At 39.5% G+C, this 26,762-nt stretch overlaps 1 protein-coding gene across 1 annotated transcript in view; it reads left to right on the top strand.

Moving 5' to 3' along the window:
- Positions 1–26,762, top strand: part of MYO10 (myosin X) — a 161,015-nt gene that overhangs the window by 75,985 nt on the left and 58,268 nt on the right. Inside the window, exons 9-19 of the mRNA XM_087721987.1 lie at positions 79–182; positions 925–1,054; positions 1,389–1,507; positions 3,719–3,865; positions 3,991–4,091; positions 4,315–4,381; positions 5,992–6,084; positions 6,505–6,573; positions 7,802–7,884; positions 10,667–10,775; positions 11,748–11,828. Of these exons, the coding sequence (XP_087578113.1) occupies positions 79–182; positions 925–1,054; positions 1,389–1,507; positions 3,719–3,865; positions 3,991–4,091; positions 4,315–4,381; positions 5,992–6,084; positions 6,505–6,573; positions 7,802–7,884; positions 10,667–10,775; positions 11,748–11,828 (1,103 nt within the window). The remainder of the gene's footprint in view (positions 1–78; positions 183–924; positions 1,055–1,388; positions 1,508–3,718; positions 3,866–3,990; positions 4,092–4,314; positions 4,382–5,991; positions 6,085–6,504; positions 6,574–7,801; positions 7,885–10,666; positions 10,776–11,747; positions 11,829–26,762) is intronic.

Raw genomic sequence — 26,762 nt, 5'->3', positions numbered from 1 at the left:
AAAAATATATACAAATTCTGATGGTTACTTCTCTTGTAGATTTTAAGCATGATACAAATGTTTTTTTCCTCTATTCAGATGCATTTTACCTATCTGCACCTGAGAACTATCACTACCTGAACCAGTCTGGATGTGTAGCCGACAAGACAATCAATGACGCAGAAGCATTCAAAGAAGTCATTGTGAGTTTGACCAGTTTTTTTCCCATCCTTTCCCTTCAAGGTCCCATCAAGGAAAACCATAGGTAGTTCCAATAGAAGAGAATATGTGTATCTCAGGGTTGTGTTGTAGAGTTCTTGGTATTTTTAGTTTAATTGCTTGTAGATGGGGCCTGAGGATGATGGATTTTTATTCTGACCTGAATCTCTTCTCCTTGCAACCCAACATTTATTTATTTTTATTTTTTTATTTATTTTTATTTATTTCATTTGTATGCTGCCCTTTTCCCCGAGGGGGACTCAGGGCGGCTCACAACTTGAGCAAGGGAAAGGGGATACAGACAGTTTGACACCAACACAAAATAATACATAATTTAAAAAGCGCAACAATCATACCATTCGAGATAGGGGCAACGGTTGTTTAGTCCCAGGCCTGTCGGAACAGCCAGGTTTTAAGGGCTTTGCGGAAGGCCTGGAGGGTGGTGAGGGTGCGAATCTCCACGGGGAGTTCGTTCCAGAGGGTCGGAGCAGCCACAGAGAAGGCCCTCCTCCGGGTAGTCGCCAGTCGACACTGGCCGGCGGATGGAAACATTGAAGTGGCAAGAAATAAGGAAAGGTTTTATGTGGCCAAAACCAGGCTAATTTTGGAGAAACGCGTCCTTCTGAAGATACTTGTTTGAGACTCTTCGTGTATGGGAGATACTTGGATGATATTATGTGATACGAATGAGATCAAAGGCTCAGTCATGCTGTGTGTCTCTTCCAGATGGCAATGGAAGTGATGCAGTTCACCACTGAGGAGGTACGAGATGTCCTTAGGCTCCTCGCTGGAATTTTGCATCTTGGCAATATTGAATTTATTACAGCTGGTGGAGCACAGGTGTCCTTCAAAACAGGTGAAAAAAATGGCTATTTTCTAACGGTGAATGTCTATGTCCTGTCTTATTAGTTCAAATTTTGAATAATTTAAATTAGAACTTAGGACAAATTACAAATTAGTTTTTAGTTAACTCCTCGGTCCTCTAGATCTGTTTTCATTGGATTGACTCGGAAATGTAGTTTAGACAATTTGGAGGATGGCATTACATAAGGAAAAGACTGTTGAGTGAAAATTATACTTACGAATGGCAAATTGCTTATTAGGTGTTTTTTTTTTAATCTTCCCAAATAATACTACTGTATTTTTAGTAGCGCTTTCTGTTACTATAGTTGTTGTTTTATTGTTCTTAGCTCTGAATAGATCTGCAGAGTTACTTGGGCTGGATTCAACGCAGCTAACTGAAGCCTTAACACAGAGATCAATGATACTCAGGGGAGAAGAAATTCTAACACCTCTTAATATACAGCAGGTAAAATCCAATTACTTTGGAATGTTTTTGTGTATAGTATTTAGGACCTTGGAAAAAGCTCATTTTTAAAAAAAATTTCTACTGTGGTGTAGTTTCCAAAAAGTCTAAATAGTATGCATGCCCAAAAGATACTAAATGAAAACACTTTGTTGTTTAAAATTACAATGTCCTCACAAAGGGTGGTTTACAGCCTCTAATGCTCTTCTGGCTGTTGTAAATATATCACATGCACAGTGGTCACATGACTGCATTTCAGGCAATTGGCTCTCATTTGTGACTGGTTACCAAGGACCCCGTGATCATGTGACCCTTGTCTCAGTGGGGAACCTGGCAGAGAATGTTAATGTTTAATGTTTAATAAATTTATATGCCGCCCAATCCCGAAGGACTCCGGGCAGCTTACATAAAAAAGTTAAAAGAGTACTAAAAAATTAAAAAAAGAAAGACAAAGCAAGTTAAAAAGACACAACATGCACTCAACCTTAGTGGGGCTGGACCTCATTCAAGAGGTCAACAGCCCCAGGCCTGCCGGAAAAGCCAGGTCTTAATAGACTTTCGGAAGGCCGCGAGAGTGGGGAGAGTCCAGATCTCTGGGTGTAGATCGTTCCATAGGGACGGGGCAGCTACAGAGAAGGCCCTCCCCCGAGGAGCCACCAGACGACATTGTCTAGTCGATGGCACCCAGAGAAGGCCCATCCTGTGAGATCTTATCGGACACTGGGAGGTATGTGGCAGAAGACGGTCTCGTAGATATCCAGGTCCTAAGCCATGTAGGGCTTTAAAGGTGATAACCAGAACCTTGAAGCGTGTTCGGAGACTGATCGGGAGCCAGTGCAGCTCGCGGAGGATGGGTGTAACATGGGTGTATCTCGGTACACTCGCATATGGAGGGGCTGGAGCAGAGCTGAAATTCTTTGGAGAGGGCAGCAGGAATGGAGATGAACTCTTCAGAATTTCACCTCTATTCCTGCAGGACCTCAAAGGGTTTCTCCTGTGTGCATAGAAGGGAACTGAGCTTCTTTGACGGGCTGCAGGAACATTTGAGAGCTACTGCCTTGCAAAGCTGAAATCCTCCCAGCAGCTCTTTTACTCATTCTGCTTAATGACTGTGAGCAGGAGTGCCAGGATTATGGTCATTGATTGAAGCAGTCATGTGGCTATCTCGCTTAATGACTGCTTCCCTCAGTGACTGAGATTCCAATCCCAATTATGGTCATAAACCAAGGATAGGAAGATTGGAAAAATTGTGTATCTATTTGGCAGCAGTTAGGGGAGGGGGAAAGAGAACCAATAGTTCATAGCAATAGCAACAGCAGTTAGACTTATATACCGCTTCATAGGGCTTTCAGCCCTCTCTAAGCGGTTTACAGAGTCAGCATATCGCCCCCAACAGTCTGGGTCCTCATTTCACCCACCTCGGAAGGATGGAAGGCTGAGTCAACCTTGAGCCGGTGAGATTAGAACCGCCGAACTGCAGATAACAGTCAGCTGAAGTGGCCTGCAGTACTGCACCCTAACCACTGCGCCACCTTGGCTCTTCATCAGTTTAGAAACCAGAGGAGCATGAATTCTAATCCTGTCTTAAGCAGAAAACCATCTGAGAGACCTTTTCCCAGTCACTCACTCTCAGCCCTGGGGAGAAATCAATGGCAAATCACTTCTGAAATCTTGTCCCGTCAGTCTTCAAGAGTCAGCACTGATTCTAACAAACTTAGCAGAGATGGCTAAAATATCAGCATACCTCAAGGACCATTCAGATGAGAAATACAAGCTGGAATGGAGAAGATGGATTGATTATATTCAAGATAAATACGGGACTAAGAAACTCCAGATAGCTTATGAATGAATGAGCAAGGAATGTTACAACTTATCTAAAGTTAGCTTTACAAAAGGGGAGTTAAATATATGGTTGCTAAATGTTTATACCCTGTATCTGCTCTGGGGGGTTGTGGGGGGGGGGAGGGGGGATGGGATGTGGGGTCGGGGGGGGAGGGAGGAAAGATATACAATTGTAAAACTCATTAAAACTTTTAATAATAATAAAAATAAGAGAGCACTGATTCAAAAGCACAGCAGCAACAAAATAAGAAGAAAAACTTAGTTCTGAAGTATAGGGACATGTATTTCATTGCTTGCTTGTCTCTTAGAAACATCATTTTGAGAAATGCCATCGGGTCATAAAATAATCTAATTTTTATTATCAACCCCCAGGCTATAGATAGTCGAGATTCAGCTGCTATGGCACTTTATTCCCAGTGCTTTGCCTGGGTTATTAAAAAAATCAACAGCAGAATCAAAGGCAAGGACGACTTCAAGTCCATTGGCATTTTAGACATTTTTGGATTTGAAAATTTTGAGGTATGTTCCGAACATTTATAGCTTGATAAAATGTTGGTGCTTTTATGCTTAAACATCGTTCTTTTTCTTCTTGCATTACTTGACGAAGTTACTAAGTGTTTCCTTATGATTTGTCTCTTTTCCAGGTTAATCGTTTTGAACAGTTCAACATTAACTATGCAAATGAAAAACTTCAGGAATATTTCAACAAGCACATTTTTTCATTAGAGCAATTAGAATATAGTAGGTAAGAATCGTTAAATGTCATTTATTTCCTCTGCCATAGCTTGAATATTTGTGTTAATCCATTTGTTTTTTTCATTCTCATCTTAGTCCTTTTAGAGATTTGAATTGCCAATAAAATTCATTGTTACCATTATTGTAAGGAAGCATGTTTTCATCCAACTTTCTTTTGGGCAATCAAAACAGTTTATGCAATTTAATAAAATCTCTTTCTTGGGTTTTCTTAGAGAAGGACTCCAGTGGGAAGACATTGACTGGACAGATAATGGGGAATGCTTGGATCTTATTGAAAAGGTAAATATATAAGTAGTCTAAAATTTAAGGGATTTTTTTTTAGAAATATTGTTTTAGTAATAATTGTTTACCTCAAATTGTAGCATATGTCATATGATCAGTCGCAATGTTTGAAAAGTGTATTATTTTTTCACAACTGAACCTCAAAGTTCAGTTATAGAGCCGAGGTGGTGCAGTGATTAAATGCAGCACTGCAGGCCACTTCAGCTGACTGTTATCTGCAGTTCAGCGGTTCAAATCTCACCGGCTCAAGGTTGACTCAGCCTTCCATCCTTCCGAGGTGGGTGAAATGAGGACCCAGACTGTGGGGGCAATATGCTGACTCTGTAAACAGCTTAGAGAGGGCTGAAAGCCCTATGAAACAGTATATAAGTCTAACTGCTATTGCTATTGCTAGATTTAACCTGATCATATGTTGTTGTCTATCAATACATAAATTTTAATTTGTTCCTGGGTCAGAGTTGTGTTTCCCATCCACCCCCAACTCTTTTTGATACAGAAATGCTTATTTACTCCCTTGTCTTTTAATCAAGAGAATCAAGTACATTTTGTTTACCTTTATTATAATGTCTAATTTGACTTATCTGGAATACTGGCGTCTTTCCTGGTACATTTTCCTCTAATTGTTCAACAGTAAGTCTGTCCTGCCAGAGGATACAAAGGAAACTGTGTAATTTAACAGTTGTCTTAAAAATACTATGGCATATCACATGGATTTGGAACTTCGAGAGACAAAAAAAATATATCCCATGTTTCCTTTCCTTTGCCTCACATTGAAAAATACATAGGGTGCCACTTATGTCACAGTGCTGCATGTTTCCTGTTACTATTCCATTTCACAGAATGATGTGTGTGAGAGAGTTTATACGTACATACATACATACATACATACACATATACATGAAAACAGACTAGATGATAGAAGCAATGTTACTATCCAAACCTACATTCTTGAATTATAATGCTATATACAGTGTGTGTGTGTGTGTGTGTGTGTGTGTGTGTGTGTGTGTGTGTGTGTGTATTAAATGTTACAACCCCTGGTATGCCCAAATATGGGAGGAAGCTTGCTGCTTCCATTCTCTGTCCATCGGCTCGTCACAAGAGACCATCCAGACAGAAACCCAATGTTTTTACTATTGCCTTTGTTACATTAGCACAAATACAACACAAATGTAACAAAGGCAACAGTAAAAATGTTGGGTTTCTGTCTGGATGGTCTCTTGTGACGAGCCGATGGACAGAGAATGGAAGCAGTGAGCTTCCTCCCATATTTGGGCATATCAGGGGTTGTAACACTTAATACATACCTATTTCCCTGGCTCAGCTGATAAAGGAGAAGGACCTTGTGGCTTAGTGGTTAACACATCTGCCTAAGATGTAATACAGCACAGGTTCTAATCCCAGTAAGGGTGTGGCTAGCTGATGAGAGCTAAATAGCTTGAAATAGATCTATACTAGTCTCCGTTTATTTATTTATCAGCACAAATACAACACACACACACACACACACACACACACACATATGTGAGGGGTGGGAGGCAGGTAGGCAGGCATGAACAATATGAGGTCTACTTAACATATTTTTTTATTGTTTCTTGATTGCTTAGAAACTTGGTTTGTTGGCTTTGATCAATGAGGAGAGCCACTTTCCTCAAGCTACGGATAAAACCCTGTTAGCAAAATTACACATTCAGCATGCAGTAAGTAATGTTCTTTTCCTTTGTTTATAAATTCCCTGAATTTCAAATGCAGTGTTAATGTAAATTTTGATAGTTAAAATTCTAGGTTTTCACTGAGCAAATCTATTTATTAAGTTAAAATGTTTATCTATTAATTAATGCTTGAAATTAATTGATCAGTGTATTTTGGTCAATGCATCTTTAATTTACATCTTTCCTGAAAGAGATTTAATTTTAAACAGTGCCTGTATAGCCATTATGTTTTGGAGCAATGTTTAAAAAAGTCTAATAATTAAACGTGGCAGATTTTTTTTTTAAAAAAAGAATCATCTGTCAGCAAGTTCTGAGAAGCACAGTTTGAGAGAAGATTTTTCATTTTTTCTGTATTTCATTATTTATAATTAAACAGATTTGACTTATTTTTGTTCTTCTTATCAATAGAACAATCCTTTTTATGTGAAACCAAGAGTTGCTATCCACAACTTTGGAGTGAAACACTATGCTGGGGAGGTAATCTTTCTTTCCTATGTTCATTGAAAGTCTTCTAAATAGTATTTCAGGAGCAGCTTAGTTTTGCCTTCAACAACTTACAAATTAAAAGAAGCTTTGAGTTATGTGAGAGCCAGTTTGGGGTAGTGGTTAAAGGTGGTGGCTAGAAATTAAGAGACCGAATTGGAGACTTTCCTTAGGCAAGAAAGCTGGTTGGGTGACTTTGGACCAGAGGTGGGTTCCTACCAGTTCGCACCTATTTGGTAGAACCGGTTCGTCAAATCTACCGGACCGGTTAGAAGAGGTTCCACCAGTGGACCCGGAAAGCAGGCCACACCTACAGAAGAGGTTCCAAAAAATTTTGAAACCCACCACTGCTAAAGGGTTAGGGGTGCAAGGATTTTGTAACTTGACAGCTTTAAGACTTGCATGCTTCAATGCCAGAGTTCCTGAGCCAACGTGACTGGAGGAGGAATTCTGGGAGTTGAAGTCCACAAGTCTTAAAGCTGTCAGGTTTGAAGACCCCTAGTTTTTCTTTTTCTAAAGGGTTAGGGGTGCAAGAATCTTGTAACTTGACAGCTTTAAGACTTGCATGCTTCAATGCCAGAGGTGGCGCAGTGGTTAGAGTGCTGTACTGCAGCCACTTCAGCTGACTGTTATCTGCAGTTCTGCTGTTCAAATCTCACCAGCTCAGGGTTGACTCAGCCTTCCATCCTTCCGAGGTGGGTAAAATGAGGACCCGGATTGTTGTTGGGGGCAATATGCTGACTCTGTAAACCGCTTAGAGAGGGCTGAAAGCCCTATGAAGCGGTATATAAGTCTAACTGCTATTGCTATTGCTATTGCCAGAGTTTCTGAATAGCTACTTGGACCGACCTAAGTACTAATTCATAATTTCATATCCGGTCACATGGGCGGCAAGCCACTCCCATCCGGTCACATGGGTGGCAAGCCACTCCCACAAAGGAGGCCACACCCACAGAGTAGGTTCGAACAATTTTGGAAACCCACCACTGCTTTCGACCACTCACTCATTCTCAGCCCAACTAACGTCGCAGTTGTTGTTGTGTGGAAAATAGGAAGAGCGGAAGTATTAGGTATGTTTCCCAACTTCAGTTATTTATAAAGCAGTAATGGTGTAAAAATTAATAAGTAAATATTTTTCTCTTCCTTATGATGCTTCCTCTGTGAAACATTGTTAATAAGACAGGTCAAAAAATTATTCCTTTTTTTATACTGTTTCAAACAGGTTCAATATGATGTAAGAGGAATTTTGGAGAAAAACAGAGACACTTTTAGGGATGATCTTCTGAACCTATTGCGAGAAAGCAGGTATGCCAATAGTGTAATTGTAGATTCTGACCTTGTTAAGATGTTGAAAACTGAGGGTTCAAAAGGAAGGGAGTATGGGAAAAATTGTAGAATTCAGTTCTAAACTATCTTTTGGGCTCTCTATCTTTTAGAATATACTTTGAATATTTGAAAGTACTGCATTTCTAAAGAGAAGAACAAAGATAGTAGATTTGCCATCATATGGAGCTTATGTTTCTGAATATATTTTGATTAGTCAGATAGATGCCAACCCTTGGTCCTTCCTAAATGATGCAGTTAATTGTATGAATGGTTTGCCAATTCTACTTTAACTATTTTTATCTTTCTTCCAGTTCTCTGGGGTGCCAAGGGGAGGGGATTGAATTATACATGATAATCTTTGCTTTCGCACCTAATTAACCAGATTCAGCTTATTGTCAGATGCGACTTCATTTAATAATCAGGAAAGAAACCACTCAACTCCATTTGTTTGAAATCAAGTGTACTTTTACTAATTACAAATGAACAGTAGCGAAGCTAAGCTGAATCTGGTTAAGTAGGTGCGAAAGCAAAGAATATCATGTATAATTCAATCCCCTCCCCTTGGCACCCCAATCCATAGTCCAATTATAATGTACCCAACTGTCAGGTGGGAGATATCTTCAAAAAAACATCACCAGGATAGAATGCCGGACAGTTAACCTTGGCGGGAAACTCCCTTCCTCCACATGCACAGTAAGATGGTCAGGTCAGCGTCTAGAATCTTCCTCCAGCACATCATGATTCCCTTCCCAAATACCATGCCCCCCCCCCTCCCCGTTTCAATGGCAGCCGAAGCAGCAGTAAAGCAGAGGCTGACATCGGCATTTTAAAAGATATCCTGAAGCATGAAAAATACCCGTCATAATTTTGACTCAGTAATATTCAGAAGAAACAATCAAATGTTTCTCAATTTAGGAAGTGACACATTTGATGAATCCAGCTATAAACAGTACCTGTAATACATTTCATTGAGGGTGTATGCATTTGACATGAACAGTTTTTCAGAGTATTTCATAAAGCGTACTTAAGGTAGCGTTTGAATATCATTCCAGCAATTCATGAGAATTTTCAGTACAGAATTTTGGATAGTGAGAATTTTGGGGGAATGTGTAAAAAAATTGTCTGTTTATAAAAAGCGGAACCACTTAATATTTGGCAACCTTAAATAAATGGATTAGATGTCTAAATGCATGCAGATGCTGTATATATAAATTAAAGAAAAATGCAATTAAGATAAAAGCTCACACATTATAAATTATGTTGAGTTAATTCTTAAGATACGCTTTTCATATTTATTGTTTAGGCTTCTTTATTCCTGAGTGTGTTGGGTTTTCCAAATTCCAAACAAGATAAACAAATAAATATAGCATGATTTGTGAAATAACAGCATGTGAAGAGACTAATTATAATGGCAAACACACAAAAACGTTAAAATAATTTCTTGCAAAGGATCTTAGTATCTATAATATAGGCATATTCCAAATGGAAAATTATTTTATATTAAGAGTTTGATGTTAATAAATTGATGGTTATTAGAATAAATCAAATATTTATTATAAACATCCAGCATCTAGATGAATCTTTATAATTAGTTTTTATCCCACAATTTTGCTCTTTAATAAAATATTACACAACATTATTTACACAAATAATGTAAGGTAACTCGAGCAATAGTTCTTCTAATATGGAATGATAACACAACAGTTTTCTAAAACAAACAAACATACAATTAGTTTTGTTTGTGCTTTCTCTCAGAAGCTCAATACCATTTTCAAGACATTATTGTACTTCAGTAACCCAGATCTTCCAGATTTTGGTGACTAACCAACTCATAGAAGCTGTCACTATTGGCCTGGAGATTAGATGTTAGTGACAGTTGAGGAATGCCTGGAGAACTTGAGATTCTGCTGTATTTCTGCTATAGAAGAGTCGCCTGAACCATGAGATGGGCGGCAAATAAATTTGATGAATAAATAAAAATATTTGGCCATCCCATCAACAGAATCAAGGAGGTTGTTAGTTTATTAGTCTGTTGTGGTAAAAACAGCAGAGACTTGTAGCCTCTTAAAAGCTAACACAAGTATTATGACATGTGGTTTCTGTTCAACAAAGGTAAGGAAGTAGTGTAAACTTAATCTTTATACTGTAAGTACGAGAAGGATACCTTCGGGATATGCAAAATGTGAGATACAGTATTTAATGTAATATAACATGACAGGGCAATGGTCCCCTTGTCTAAATGCTGTGTTCTCTATAATGTGCTAGAAGTCTTTCTGGTCATTGTATACTTATCTTCAGCTCTTACATTCTGAGGAAATAATAATGATAGTACTTTAGTCGACTAAGAGCCGAGGTGGCGCAGTGGTTAGGGTGCAGTACTGCAGGCCACTTCAGCTGACTGCTATCTGCAGTTCAGCGGTTCAAATCTCACCGGCTCAAGGTTGACTCAGCCTTCCATCCTTCCGAGGTGGGTGAAATGAGGACCCAGACTGTGGGGGCGATATGCTGACTCTGTAAACCGCTTAGAGAGGGCTGAAAGCCCTATGAAGCGGTATATAAGTCTAATTGCTATTGCTATTCTTGGTGTCCAATTATTGGATTCTCAGCCATTTCAAGCAGGCAAGCAGGGAAGAATCAATTAAAAAGAAGAAGAAGAAGAAGCCATATTTTTTAAAGGAAAAGACAGTCCTTGTATAGTAGGCTTTACTTTGGATCTTTGTTTTCATATTTATTGAAACATTATTTAAATTCCTTGTTTCAGCCATGATTTCATATATGACCTATTTGAGCATGTTTCAAGCCGCAGTGGTCAAGATACTTTGAAGTGTGGAAGCAAGCATCGGAAGCCCACCGTCAACTTACAATTTAAGGTTGGTTTTTTTAATCCACTGAGCTTTTCCAGACATTGTGTTTTGCAATTTATTGTTGCCTAAATCTATCAAATCTATCAAAGAGCCGAGGTGGCGCAGTGGTTAGGGTACAGTACTGCAGGCCACTTCAGCTGACTGTTATCTGCAGTTCAGCGGTTCAAATCTCACCGGCTCAAGGTTGACTCAGCCTTCCATCCTTCCGAGGTGGGTGAAATGAGGACCCGGATTGTTGGGGGCAATATGCTGACTCTGTAAACCGCTTAGAGAGGGCTGAAAGCCCTATGAAGCAGTATATAAGTCTAACTGCTATTGCTAAATCACTTTCAACTATGAAAAAAAAATGACTGTTGTCTCCAGTTATGAATATGGGTTTGTTTTTTTTTCAGAATGTTTCCCTGATCATTTAAAATAAAATATTTATTTCTTGGCTGAAACCAGTTGTTCACTCTTTGTTTTCCTAGTTGATTTAATGGCATGTATAATCATCAATAGCCTTCCTTCTAGGTGTAAGCCTTCCATATCGATAAAGCAGACTTTTTAAAGTTTATCTCTTGATAAAGCAAAACCTGATATTTTACTCTTGGCAAGTTCTGTGGGCAAATATACTCTGCATTAAAGAAAAAAAATCTGTCCTTGAGAATCAGGAACAATTTAAAATTGTTTTGCACTGTAAATTCACTGTGAGAATTAATTTAAAATGTATAGTGCATTCAACTCTGAATTTTAAGGCCATTCACAACCAGTCACCAGATAAGGTTAAACGCATGTCGCATAGTGTAGCAAAATCGATTTTATCCGTCGGATGATTAATTTTACTTCGTCGTACAGCTTGTTTTTTTAAAAAAGTATAAGAAAATAATCATTCATTTTACACACTGTGCCACCAGGTGACGCTATTGTGATTATTAGGAAAACTTTGCTGAGATGATTTGAAAATGTAACACTTGTTCTTTCTCTCTCTCTCTTTTTAAGGATTCGCTGCATTCCTTAATGGCAACATTAAGCACATCTAATCCGTTCTTTGTCCGCTGTATCAAGCCAAATATGCAAAAGGTAAGCTTAAGATTGCATTTACCTTGGATCATTCCCCATGTACCTATAGATTGCTATCATAGATACAAATAATAATCTTCAGGGACTGCTTCTGTAATTAGAAAGGCAGGACTCTATTCTAATATGTTACATATTGTTTAACAAGCTGACAAGTTCCTTTTGATCTAAAATATTCATCTACTGGTGTGTTTCGAAGCTGTGTTCACGCTAAAGGTTATATACATTAATGGAATCTCACGAACAACTGATCAATAATTGGCAAAAAAAATAATTTATTTTTTATAAAGAAGGTGCATAATTGTGTGGTTTATACTAGGTGATCTAGTAAGACAGACATTAAAAAACATTTCCGGAAATTTTTAACTAAGAAGTAAGCTGTATTGAGTTTAGTGCACATTATTTCAGATTGTGTGTGTGTGTGTGTGTGTGTGTGTGTGTGTGTGTGTGTGTGTACCAGTTTCCAATAAGCACAGTAAATGGGGAAGATGGCAGAAAGTCACAAGTTGTAGCCATGTGATGTGTTTAACAACCACAGGTGATTTGCTTAAGCCTAGTCCAGGTGTCAGCAACCCGCAGCTCTGGAGCCGCATGTGGCTTTTTCATCCCTCTGCTGTGGCTCCCTGTCGCTCAAAATATGCATCACAACTGCCAATGTGCGACGCCCACCAGCATGCGATTTAATGAGCTTTTTGGCCCCTGGTAGGCCAACCATGGATAAATCCAAGAAAAGAAAAGTTTCAGAAGAAAACTGAACATATAATTCAACTTTATATGCTAGTTTTGTGCTCGCTCAGGAAATAGTCAACATGGGAAGGGTTTTGTGGCTCCCAGTGGTGGGATTCAGCCAGTTCGCACCTATTCGGGAGAACCGGTTCTTAACTTTCTAAGCAGTTGGGAGAACCGGTTGTTGGAAGAAATCTCATTTTGTTTTTTCCCCACTTTACAGGGCTAATCCTGTAAGGAAGGCAGGAAGGAAACATTCTGGTGTTGTTTCTAGCCTAATCTTTATTGCCCTGCTTACAGAAACTGCCTCTCCGGTTAACCCTTATTACATTGTAACAGCTAAGGCGAAGCGCCCATCGACCTGAGTGACATTGAGTTGGCCACGCCCACCCAGTCACATGACCACTGAGCCCCACCTACCCAGATGGTCATTAGGGCAGAGAACCAGTTGTTAAATTATTTGAATCCCACCACTGCTCCTAGTATTTTCTTTTCTGTAGGAAATGGGACCAAATCCCTCTTTGAGTGTTTATGGTTGGTGACCCCTGGCCTAGCCAGAAATGATTTTCTAAACTCAGTGTGGTCATGTGATGGTTTGTTTTGTAACGTGTGTTGCTTAACAATGGAATTGCTGGTCCCAATTGCAGTTAGTAAGTGAGAACTTCCTGCATATGATTCCAGTCAGAATGTAGTGGTTATTAAAGCAACCTTTAATGTACAGTTTTTGATTAATTTTCAAATAATATACAAACAATATATCTTTAGGTTATAATATCTGGGCTTCAAAACTGGGACCAAGATTAGATGGAATCAAAGAGAGGAGTTTTTTTTTTATATCCCTCATTCTTTCCAGGGTCATCTTGATTTTTTTCAGCCTAGATATTCAGTCCATATATACATTTGTGTAAATACTGAAGGATTCTTTCGTAGCCCAGAGGAAGTGTAATCATGAGTATGAACCTATATACGTAAATGATTCAGAGATCAGTCTAGAACAGATGAAATACTTTTTGTGATTTTTTCAGGAAAACGCCACTGCGGTTTTTCTAGAAGTTATTATTTTTTAAAACCTTTTTGCTAAATAGCCATATTTAACATTATTCATTACAGTTGTTAGATGTTGTTTATTACATTGAGGCCAATGTTTTTGCAAATACAAGAATTTTAAAAGTATGGGAGAACTAGAAGAGCAAAAAAAAAAAAAGTACGTTTTCTTTTCTCCAAATCTCTATAAATCTTTTGGAGAAATTTCTTCTAAATTTAAAATTTATTTCTCATGGAATAAACAGTTGCATTTCCCTAAAGATCATAGTGGGAAGGTCAGTTTTTGAGAAAGTAACAGACATGGTTTTAGAACTATTGGTATAAATTATTCTTGTTTACCTTGAGCTTTAATGCCAGCTGTTGAATCCTGATTTTGGTTATTATTATTAATTAAACTAGTTGTACATTCCTTGTTCATTTCTCAGTTCAGTTGTTTTCAAGTTTTTTCTTTCTTTCAGTACATAAGCCTTTGCCCAACTATTATGGCCAGAATAATGAAACAGAGCACTGTGGATAAATGTATTCTAATAAATGAATTTATCAGATCAACACTATAAATATCTTCAGGAAAGTAATGTTGTTTTCTGCTATCATTTTTTTTTCCTGAAAAGAAAAATCACTACAGGAAATGATACGAAAAACTCTCTCTCTCTTGGCTTAGAATGGATGACAGGTGGAAGGCTTAATCGGAAGGAGGCCATGGTGGGATATGCCATTCGTGATAACTGTTTACCTAATCTAAAAGAAACTAGGCTATATAGCAGGAGTAGGAATAGATTGGATTCCAGGGGTCCCATTTTGCTGTATTTGGCTCTCAATATTTTTAAATGGAAAAATACTGTGTGTTAAGGCAAAAAAGAATGATGGGAAGTTAGTTGGCTAGTTGTCAAGACAGGATCTAAACTATACTGGTACCATTGCCATGTATTACCAGAATATCAAGTTTAACTAACGTTTGACATTTACCTTTCAAGGTGATTCATATGTAAGGTCAAAACTTTTATGAAGAATCACATTCTTAAACATTTAGAGATCATTTACTGGCACGACACGAGACAAGAATCCTGCTTCTCTTTTCCTCAAATACATAAGAGGGATTGTGATGAATGCTCAGTTGTCGTTGCTATTGTTATGCATATTATTTACCTGTTTTAACTGACCAAAGTTTTAAATGGCTCAAAGGTTTATACTATCAGTATGTTTAAAAATACATTTTTAATGTATTTTAAACAATAGTTATCCTATTTCCATTATTTTATAGACAACATCAATATTTTACTTTAGGGTGGTATCAATATTTTTCTTGGAGGTAGAGTATAATCTTACATTTTAAAGTTTTGCCCAAAAAACCCACTCCAAAACATTCCAGCTGCGCCTACATATGAATATGGTTAGGGTGCAGTACTGCAGGCCACTTCAGCTGACTGTGATCTGCAGTGAGGCTGTTCAAATCTCACCGGCTCAAGGTTGACTCAGCCTTCCATCCTTCCGAGGTGGGTGAAATGAGGACCCGGATTGTTGTTGTGGGCAATATGCTGACTCTGTAAACCGCTTAGAGAGGGCTGAAAGCCCTATGAAGTGGTATATAAGTCTAACTGCTCTTGCTATTGCTGTGCTGGAACAGTCACAAGTGTGAAAAACGGTCGTAAGTCCCCTTTTTCCCAGTGCCACTGCAACTTCAAACGAACTTCTAGGACTAGCCTTCTTGGGAAGCACGTTTGAAACTCTCCTTTCATTCTACAAGAGGGTGTTTCGTAAAAATGATATGAAACCAATTTCCGCAGCCGGTTCTAATCTCACCGGCTAAGGGTTGACTCAGCCTTCCATCCTTCCAAGGTGGGTGAAATGAGGACCCGGATTGTTGTTGGGGGCAATATGCTGACTCTGTAAACCACTTAGAGAGGGCTGAAAGCCCTATGAAGCGGTATATAAGTCTAATTGCTATTGCTAATATTTTACTGAATTATGCTTTAATTACAGCAATAATACTTAGATTTATGTACCACTCCATAGTGCTTTACAGCACACTCTAAGCTGTTTCCAAATGTCAGCATACTGTCCCCAATAATCTGGGTCCTTATTTTACCTACCTCGGAAGGATGGAATGGTGAGTCACCCTTGAGCTCTGACAGGATTGAACTCTAGACTGTGTGCAGAGTTGGCCTGCAATGCTGCATTCTAACCACTGCGCCATCATGGGTCCTCTAACGATAGTGAAACTATAGATATGAAATCAGGTTGGTTTTTTTTAATTTAATCAATGAGCCTTAAGACTAATCACAATTTGTGAAGCTTGGATGTTACAATCTGAACTAAAAAAATGCAATCTTTTCCTTCCTTATTGCTAGATATGAGAAAGCACAAGAACATGAGGCTTATTAATAGGAAGCATGAGAGGCGGTTTGATGTAGTGGTTAAGGTATTAGACAAGAAATCAGAAGACCATGAATTCCTGGGTAACCTTGAACTAATCATGGTCTGTCAACCCTAGGAAGAAAGCAGTTTCAATCCACTTCTGAAATCTTATCAAGAAAATGGCTCGGAGTTGCCAGGAATTAACAGTGATTTGAAACACACACACAGACACCGCAAGAATAATTTACATTGCAGGCAAATAAATTCTTCCGTACTATATTATAGCCTGTATTTCATCTGTGCTAGTCTGTGCTGTGAAACTTATTATTTGCATATTAATGCATAATCTTTCCATAGAATAAAGGATTTTTTTTTTAAAAAAAAAATAAGTCCTATACATCAAAGTTTTAAATTATATTGACAACCAGGAAGCATGACTTGACCAGATTTGTTCCTATAGGGACTTCTCAGTTGTGTGAAGAAAGAGAGACAGCTGTTAGTGAATGAAGTGAGCATGTGCAATGTGTGCGTTGTTTCCTCCTGCTCACAAGCTTCTGAAGTACATATGTAATTGTGCTGCACCGTGAAGTAGCCGCCCGGAGTCCTTCGGGATTGGGCGGCCTATAAATCTAATAAATTAAATTACATTAAATTAAATTAAGTATTTATAAATCAGGAGTAGGAAACATCAGTTGGGAGAGACAGCGGTGCACTTGGAGAAGCAATGAAACCACACTCGAAACTTCAGAAAACGGATGTGATTGTAGAGCTTTTACTATAACACGAACATACCTTTTCTGTATAGTCCTATAGTTTATATCAGTGGTTCTCAACCTGTGGGTCGGGACCCCTTTGGGGGGCGAACGACCCTTTCACAGGGGTCGCGTAAGACCATTGGAAAACACATATTTTCAAAAAAATACGGAAAACATAAAATAATCTTATGGTTGGGTATGTTAAAGGGTCGTGGCATTAGGAATAGCAATAGCAATAGCAGTTAGACTTATATACCGCTTCATAGGGCTTTCAGCCCTCTCTAAGCAGTTTACAGAGTCAGCATATCGCCCCCACAGTCTGGGTCCTCATTTCACCCACCTCGGAAGGATGGAAGGCTGAGTCAACCCTGAGCCGGTGAGATTGGAACCGCCGAACTGCAGATAACAGTCAGCTGAAGTGGCCTGCAGTACTGCACCCTAACCACTGCGCCACCTCGGCTCTTAGGAAAGTTGAGTCCGTCCCACTGGTTTATATCCTTCCAAGAAAAAGAATGTATTTGGTTATGTATTCACACACAGAAACCTCTCTGTTGGGGTAACACTTCCATTTGCATCCTGGAAAATGTAAGATCTCATATATGGCTTAGACAAATATTGTACTTTCCCTTACCCTCCACTCCCCGTTTTCAGTTTGTTGGATTATTTATTTATTTATTTATTTATTAGACTTATATACCGCTTCATAGGGCTTTTAGCCCTCTCTAAGCGGTTTACAGATTTTTAGCAAATTGAGTCAGCAAATTGGCCCCACAGTCTGGGTCCTCATTTCACCCACCTCGGAAAGGATGGAAGGCTGAGTCAACCTTGAGCCGGTGAGATTCGAACCGCTGAACTGCAGATAACAGTCAGCTGAAGTGGCCTGCAGTGCTGCACCCTAACCACTGCGCCACCTCGGCTCATATATGCGCTTCTTCCTTGCGTTGCTCATGCAGATTGTGTGATTTGGATGCAAGAGGATGAGGAAGTAGAGGAAATTTTAGCAGCCACCAAGATCTTGGAGAAATATTTCCAGCTGCCTGACAGTTGCCTGGAACAGGGCTGGCTTCAAAATTAAATTATGAAAGCTCTAAGGGGCTAGCGACAACAAGAAGATTGAGCAACATTTTTTTTTAACTTGATAAGGATCTATTTGAGAAATTCCAAGCATAGGTGAGCAATTTAAGTATTTTGACCTTAACTGAACCCAAAGTCTATAATCCTTACAACATGCAGTAACATTCAATCATTTAATTTAAGGTAATTTTATTAGAACCGTGTACTTTTCAAATTCTGTATTAGAAAAATGCATATATGAGTATAACTCATAATAGATTTTTTTTAAAAAAATTGCTACTATGTCCATCATGGCAACTTACATGAAATTTTTTTGTAGGTTTGGCATATATCTGTTCTCTAGAATAAAAGTCCTCATTTATTGCCTACAGCCGAGGTGGAGCAGTGGTTAAATGCAGCACTGCAGGCTACTTCAGCTGACTGCAGTTCTGCAGTTCGGCAGTTCAAATCTCACCGGCTCAGGGTTGACTCAGCCTTCCATCCTTCCGAGGTGGGTAAAATGAGGACCCAGACTGTGGGGGCGATATGCTGATTCTGTAAACCGCTTAGAGAGGGCTGAAAGCCCTATGAAGCGGTATATAAGTCTAACTGCTATTGCTATTGGTATTCTGTTGGCCTTTTCTTTCTTCAGAAACCCTAGAAAATAAACAGAATAGTTGAACAAACGGGCTAAATTCTCACTCATTATTCATCAGGTTCATTTAATTACTAAAATTGATGGATTGTTATTGATACTATTCACTTTTGAGTTTCTGCACTGGAGCATAATCACAATTGGCAAAATTAGTACTGAAAAACTCAAGAGAAGGAGGGTAGAAACTTGCTATCGCTACCTCCTGTCACATCACGTTAAGAAAGGGGCTACAATTGAAACTCGAAAGAGATAGAGGCAGGCTTGAGAACTTGTGTTTGCAAACCTTTGTATTTTCTCAAGCTGTGCAAGTATTAGTGTTTTTCGTCTTCTGAATACTCAAGCAAACAAAAAGTAAATCCTTGTCAAGGATTTCTAGAAAGATGGCTTAAATTCTAAGGGGATTCTGTATGTAGACATGGAAACAATTCGGGGAAATACCAAGGCCGATGATGAGAAGTTAGAAATGAAAGCACAATTGGAGGGCAATTTATTTCCTTGCAGTGAAAATATTTAGAGTTCCTATCCCCTATGCTAGTTTTTGTTTGCAAGCATATTGTTCATGTCTTATCACTGAAGGCCTCTAAAGAATATATTTGTTTTCAACATTGTTCACATTTTCAGCACTCATAAAGGAAGATTAGTGCCTACCTTCCCTCTGGAGTCTTGATTTAGACCAGTGTCTGCTCTTGAGCCCATGTTGGCCAGGCATGACTTCCTCTCGAGTAGCAGCAGGAATGAATTAAAAGAAACACAGCCAAATACATCACATGGAACTCTCCAAATACCAGAAATCTGAAGAAAGCCCTGTTTTGTGTACAAGTCTCAGTGCCTCTGTGTCAGTGGTGGGTTTCAAAAAATTTTCGAACCTACTCTGTGGGTGTGGCCTCCTTTGTGGGAGTGGCTTGCCGGCCATGTGACCTGGTGGGAGTGGCTTGCTGGCCATGTGTGTTCTCTCTCTCTCTCTCTCTCTCTCACTCTCTCTCTCTCCCTTTTGTCTCTCTGTCCCTTTTTCCTTTTTTTCTTTCATCTCTCTCACTTTTTCTTTCTTTTTTCTTTTTTCTTTATTTATTTCTTCCTTTCTTTCTCTTTCTCTCTCTGTGTGAGTCTGTCTGTGTGTGTGTCTGTGCCTGTGTCAGTGGTGGCTTTCAGAACTGTATAAAAGTTTCAGGGAAAGAAAGGAAGGTAACACAGACGGGCACAGAATTGAAAAAATATAAATATATATATATATATACTAAATAAGCTCATTTTATGCCAGTTTCTACAAATTAAAATTATTTTTACAATCTTTGTAGCAAATGTTGATGGTGCACATTAGCTGAATATAAAACCCCAGGTCCAGTTGATAAAAAACAAACAAGAAGGAAATTGTCATCTTACTTGACCTTACAAAAAAATGGAGCTTGTTTTTTATTTATGAATCTGGGTTCAAGAGCCGAGGCGGCGCAGTGGTTAAATGCAGCACTGCAGGCTACTTCAGCTGTCTGCAGTTCAGCGGTTCAAATCTCACCGGCTCAAGGTTGACTCAGCCTTCCATCCTTCCGAGGTGGGTAAAATGAGGACCCGGATTGTTGTTGGGGGCGATATGCTGACTCTGTAAACCGCTTAGAGAGGGCTGAAAGCCCTATGAAGCGGTATATAAGTCTAACTGCTATTGCTATTGCTATTATTTCTTTCATATTACTTACTGTATGTGAGTGTTTAACAGGGCTGGAATATTTTAAATATGTAAAGTAGAAAATAAAGTCTGTCAGTTAAAGTTTGTCCTTTGAAAGAAATCTATTTTGAATATTGGAACTGTTTTGGAAGAATTGCACTTACCCTCTTTTGTAATTCTTAACATGGTTGCAAAAGAGAAACCACTTTGTCAAATATACTTATTTGTTACTTGTTATATTTTCATTAGATTCTAACTAGCAGCAATGTTTTAAATCTATAAATTAGGTTTTCAACCTAATTTCTCTGTTGAGAAAGACATGTATAATTAAAGAACAATTTATGTTGATAAAATGGAAATACAAGAAAGCTTTATTAAAATTCTATCTGGCCCCTCCCAGAGCAAAGGGAAAGATATTTATCTTAATTGTGTTCAATTTAATAGATTTATTAAGTGGAAATAACTAGCCTCATTACAGTTGTGGAATTAAACTCATATCTGATACAAAAATGAATTCCAGCCCTAAGTATTAAATAGAGGGAAAGGCCTCGTGACTCCAATCAAATGATGAATAAAACTTAATTTAAGTTTCTATCATGCCATAGGCAGACCATCCACTTCTCTTACAGCACATCTCCTAGACCAGAGAGTCTTTCAGACAGTCAGTCATTCCTTGGTTAATTTGTGACTTGGCAATGTGCTCTACATGGGACTATTCTTGAAGACTACCCAGAAACTTCATGTGGTCCATAATACATCAGCAAAAGTAGCAATGTGCATGTCTGATATTCCCATGTAATGTCTCTGCTTGTGTTGGTTGTGTTGTGGCCCTGTAGGGGCCATTGGAGCTGCCACCAGACTCCGACAGTGAGGGGCCCTATGAGTCGGCTCTGGAGGATGTGGAGGACCCTGGACAGGGTTCCGACTCCGAGCAGGGTGCAGAGAGGCTGGTTGGCCACCAGGAGGCGCCTGAGCCTTGGACCAGTGGGGAGGAGACAAGGGAGAGTGAGCCTGACTCCAGCAGTGAGTTGTTCCTGGATGCCCAGCATCGAAGAGCTAATAGGCGTAAGGAACAGTTGCGCAGTTACAGGAGGTAATTGCACTCAGCTGGTGGTCATTAGGCTCCTCTCCAGACTATAAAAGGACTGCTTGTACACACGCCCCTCTTTGCAGAAGTCAACGCATTGACTAAAAGTTGGAGAACTTTTGTAACTACCTTGGCAGCCTGGATTGCTGCCAAGGTTTGTCTGAGTTGCTGCCAAGGTCCTTATCTGTTTGTTCTGCTTGGCTTTCAGCCACCGAGGTTTTGGTTTCTTGCTATTAAAGTACATTCCAGTTAAGCTTGTCTCGGCATTCGTTACTGGAAGGAGGAGGGGGTCAGAGCAGGTTGCCAGTTTGCTTCTGGGTGCAATTCATGGTGCTGGTTATTATTTAGAAAGGTCCAAATGGCATAGTTAATACATGTCTCCTTTAGCATCTGACCAATCAATTTGATCCTGTAGGATTAATGTACTCTGGGTTCCTTTGATTAAACAATTTATCAGACCCAGGAAGTGTCTTTTTTTTTACTAGTGCCTTTCCTTTGGAATAAGCTTGCGCTCCAAATCCACATGAATCCCCCCCCCCCATTCTGCTATTGTTTGTTCACCCTGGCAAAGAAGACTGACACCGTTAGCTTCATTCCATCTGGTCTATCGTACTTGCTATCCTTTTTATTGGTTTTATTATAATGTCTTTTGTTGTTGTGAGCTGCCCAGAGTAATACAAGTTTAATTTTTTTTTTTTGTATTATGGTTGGCCACACAGTCAGTCAGATGTTTAGACAGGATTTGGCATTTTTAATCAATCTATCGAGTCCTTCTCAAGGATCTGGATTAAGCAGATATTGATGTTTAATGTTATCTAATACTAATGTCAAAGCTATCATCACGGGATGTGAATTGTCCCAGGTAAAACTGCCTTTTGCAATTGATTGGTAGTGATTTTCCCCAATGCCAGTGGTGTTCAGCTGGTGCTCCAGATGTTTTGAGATTGCACCCCAGATTTATACTAGCTTTGCTTTCTTTTGTCAGTTCTACTTCTATTTGCAAGAATTTGCATTTGTGATTTCTCCAGTTCTTTCTGTTCTATTCTCATATTCTATTCGATATCTACAAATATTGCAATAGCTAGATTTTTTTTGTGTCTTTCTTACCAACAATTGTCAAATCTCGACTGCTGTATGTCAGGTCCTTGCGTGTTTGAATTCTAAAGCGCCAGATCACTTCAGTTTATTTATTTTCTATTTGCTTTTCTATGTTTTGGTCCTTTGGTGTTTCGTAAGTTCCTACTTGCAGGTAAATGGTGTTTCTTACATATATCCCAATGCACCATTGTTGCTATTTTGTCAAGCCGCTGTTTGTAAACAATCTGAGCAGTTTTGCACCAGCTAACTAGATGGTCCCCTGTTTTTATTATTTATTATCAAAATTTATATGCCGCCCAATCCCGAAGGACTCCGGGCGGCTTATAAAAAAAGAAGAAGAAAAAGAGGAAAAAAAAGACAGTTTAAAATCACAACACCACATACATTCATTCTAATCGGGGCTGGACCTCAACAATGAGGTCAACAGCCCCAGGCCTGCTGGAACAGCGAAGTTTTTACAGCTTTCCTGAAGGCCATGAGAGTGGGTATGGTCCGGATCTCTGGGGGTAGCTGATTCCAAAGAGTCGGAGCAGCCACAGAGAAGGCTCTCCTCCGGGGGCCCGCCAGCCGACACTGTCTGGCTGACGGCATCTGAAGGAGGCCCCACTCTGTGGGATCTTACTGGCCGCTGGGAGGTATGTAGCAGTAGGCGGTCTCGCAGGTACGCTGGCCCTAAGCCATGTAGGGCTTTAAAGGTAATAACCAACACCTTGAATTGCATCCGGAGACCAATTGGTAGCCAGTGCAGCTCGCGGAGGACAGGTGTAACGTGGGTGTACCTCGGTACACCCAATATCGCTCGCGCGGATGCATTCTGGACTAGCTGCAGTCTCCGAACACTTTTCAAGGGTAGCCCCATGTTTTTTCAGATGCATTGCAGAGATGACATTTGTCGTCTGTTGGCTGTTGTTGGGATGATAATGATGAAAATGATGTTTGCAAGGCAAACAGTGGGGGAATTTGTTATTTGAATGAGTCAGGCCAAGGCAAGCAGTGAACATTTAGATAAGACGATAGGTGGAGTCAGTTCCAAGAAATAATGGTTCTGTTGGTGCAGCGAACAGGATTGAGGTGGTTAAGCTTGAAGAACAAGGTAGGAGCAGATAAAGCAGATATGAAGTTTTCAGTCTAAGTTGCAATGTGGGACAATTGTAAGTACTTCATATCTCTAGAGAGTTGACAAGGGCCTCTTACCTTCCATGACCCTGGTTACATTTTTTTTTCTAGGCCAGCATTCCGGGGAATGCCAGAAGCTGGATTGAGCTAGTGTATAATTTCTTACAGTTCTCCTGAATTAGCACCAGTCTGTGGCATTGCAGAAAAGTAATGGGTGACTAGACTTTATTACCCAACACTTCTCAAAATAAATCCATCAAAGGCCACTAACCCAAAAAGCTTTAAAAAGTCAACTTCAGGGCTGTAATTAACCAACCCTATTGCATAAAATAGATACCGTCTAACAATGTTCAAGCTTCCAAGTTAAATGCATTTCACCAGCCAAGAATGGTGGTCCAACCATGAATTGGGGGTGGGGGGTGGGGACGGGACACGAAACATGTTGGTTTCAGCTGCTGGAAACTGGAGAAAGGTGATAATCAAAATATTTGTTTGGTGCATTGATCTTCCTGATCACAATTTATATAGAATTTGGAAGAAGCTTTGTTGCATAGCAAACTCTGCCAGCAAGAGAAAAAACATCTTATATAGAATAATCATATTAAAAAAAAGCATAGAAAATGGCAAAGGTTGGTAAAGATACCTTTGCTTTCAAGAAACAGGAAACTCAGCTGAGGAATTAAGTTTTGCTTCATTTTCTCCAAAGATCAGTATAGATAGAGCCTATTTGGTCTGTTGCTTAAGGCAGCTGGCGAGAAACTGGAGGCTGTGAGTTCCAATCCCGCTTTAAGAATGAAAGCTGGACTGAATAACTCTGGCCCAGTCTCTCTGCCCAATGCATCTCATAGGATTATTTGGGGGGGGGGAGAATAGAAGGAGCATTAATTAGGTCTGTTTATTATAAAAAATAATAAATTCAGATATATTTTTTTACAAAATTTAAAAAAATATGGACTGGTTTTCTGGGTTCTGACTGTCATAGCTGAGATTATGGGCGATAAAACTTTTAAAATTTAAGGGATTTTTGGCAACTTATTAGCAGAAAGGAGCAGCAGGAGTATTTATTTATTTATTTGTTTATTAGACTTATATACCGCTTCATAGGGCTTTTAGCCCTCTCTAAGTGGTTTACAAATTTTTTAGCAAATTAAGTCAGCAACTTGCCCCCACAGTCCGGGTCCTCATTTCACCCACCTCGGAAGGATGGAAGGCTGAGTCGACCTTGAGCCGGTGAGATTTGAACCGCCGAACTGCAGATCACAGTCAGCTAAAGTGGCCTGCAGTACTGCACCCTAACCACTGCGCCACCTCGGCTCTTAAAAGTACTTACTTCCTATCTGAATTATTAATTAAATAATTAATTAAACCCGTATGCCACTCAACTCTCAACAACCGTGGGCATCTTACATTAAACAAAGAAGTGCCAATAAAATCAATGAAATGTTAAAGATAAAAAGATGGCAAATGCAGTGAAGGCGGTGCCTCTCTCTCTCTCTCTCTCCTTTGTCAAAGGCCTGGGTGAAGAGCCAGATATTCACAGCTTTTCTAAACCTCAGGGTCATCCATATCACCAGAAGAACTGTGTTCTGGAAGATGCCTGGAGTAGCCGCATCTACCTATGAAATTAGGCTGTGGGTTCTACACTATGAAGCCCATAGGAGGTTTAGGCACAGTAGCCAAAATCTGAGAATTGATGGATGAGCCATGGGTAATATAGAGGGTTTCCTTTCAAGGAACATGGTATAGCAATAGCAGTTAGACTTATATACCGCTTCATAGGGCTTTCAGGCCTCTCTAAGCGGTTTACAGAGTCAGCATATTGCCCCCAACAATCCGGGTCCTCATTTTACCCACCTCGGAAGGATGGAAGGCTGAGTCAACCCTGAGCCGGTGAGATTTGAACAGCTGAACTGCAGAACTGCAGTCGGCTGAAGTAGCCTCAGTGCTGCATTTAACCACTGCGCCACCTCGGCTCTCTATAAAATTGGCAGGTCCAGTACCAAATCAACTCCTGCCTTCTTGCTCATTTCTCTGGCTATTTCCATTTTGCCTAAAATCACATCCTTTCACAGGATTTATCTTTTGCTAAACCATGTGTCAGGTCATGGTAATAATGCAACCTTGCTTCATGGTAGATTATTTGCAAGGGTGTTTTTTTTTAAGGTGTCCCGAAGTGCATTGCGAGTTAGTACTAAATTAAGACAAACAGGGTTATCTCATAAAAACTTTTGACAAAGTTGCATTGTGTTAAGCAATTCAGAGTGTTAATAAGTTACAGTTGGTCTTTTTTTTCCCCTTTTCCTCCCCACGGCCTACATAATATAAACACTCATTTTAAAAATCTTTCTCAACAAAAATTAACTTTAAAAAAAAAAACCCCTGGCAAGGACTGAAAACCTAAAACCTTTATTAGACACATTGCTGAATAAACAGATGTTTTAAGATTCCTTTCCATGTTATATTTTCAAAATATCCCGATACAATTATAAATACAGAATCCCCTTAAAATATGAGGTTGTAATATGTAAAATACCTGTCAAATTGCAACTTTTTTCGTGACCCGTCAAAACCGCGGTCCACAAAAGCGCGCTCGATGAAAGCGCGTAAGTGACGTCATCACAGCGCGACGAAAAAAATTAAAAATTGAAATAAAAATAAAATTAAAGCAAGCCGATTCACATAAACGTAAGGGTTAGGGTTAGGGTTAGGGTTAGGTTAAGGGTTAGGGTTAGGTTTAGAGCGTTAGGGTTACGTTTAGCATTAGGTTAAAGGTTAGCGTTAGGTTTAGCGTTAGGTTTAGCGTTAGGTTTAGGGTTAGGTTAAGGGTTAGGTTTAGGGTTAGGTTTGGGGGGGTTAGGGTAAGGTTTTCGCTTTAATTTTACATTTATCGATCACAGTGCGATGTTTTCATCGCGCTGTGATGACGTCACGTACGCGCTTTCGTCGAGCGCGCTTTTGTCTACCGCGGTTTTGTGGTGGAACCACTTTTTTATTTGAAGGATTACAGTGACATTCAAAAGCACCCTGATTAGGTAACGTGTAGTTAGAACAGCTTTTTTCCAAGATTGCATTTCCATGCTGAGAAACTGCAGTCTCTATATTCGTGTCCAAGTCACTGAATTTAAACAGCTAAAGCTTTGCCCAACTTGGTATTGTAATGAAGGGAGAAGGGAGATCAGTTGCATTTCTGCTGATCATGTGATTTTTTTAAAATACTTAACTGCAGGAAGCTCTCCCAGGGGAGGCATAAAGTAACATAAATGCTAGTTTACTCGGTTCGTAAAGTGGATTTCTCCCTGGGGACTAGTTTGCAGATTGGTTTCATAACTGGGAAAATGGGAATTCATTTAAGGCGTACTGTGCCATAAGTCAGCCATAGTAATAAATAATC

The sequence above is a fragment of the Thamnophis sirtalis genome, unplaced genomic scaffold (assembly GCF_051295495.1).
Source record: "Thamnophis sirtalis isolate CommonGarterSnake01/CBP01778 unplaced genomic scaffold, rThaSir2_p1.2 scaffold_8, whole genome shotgun sequence".
NCBI classification, from domain to species: domain Eukaryota; kingdom Metazoa; phylum Chordata; class Lepidosauria; order Squamata; family Natricidae; genus Thamnophis; species Thamnophis sirtalis.
The sequence above is the reverse complement of the archived record's forward strand: the minus strand, read 5'-3'. Positions and strand labels throughout refer to the sequence as shown.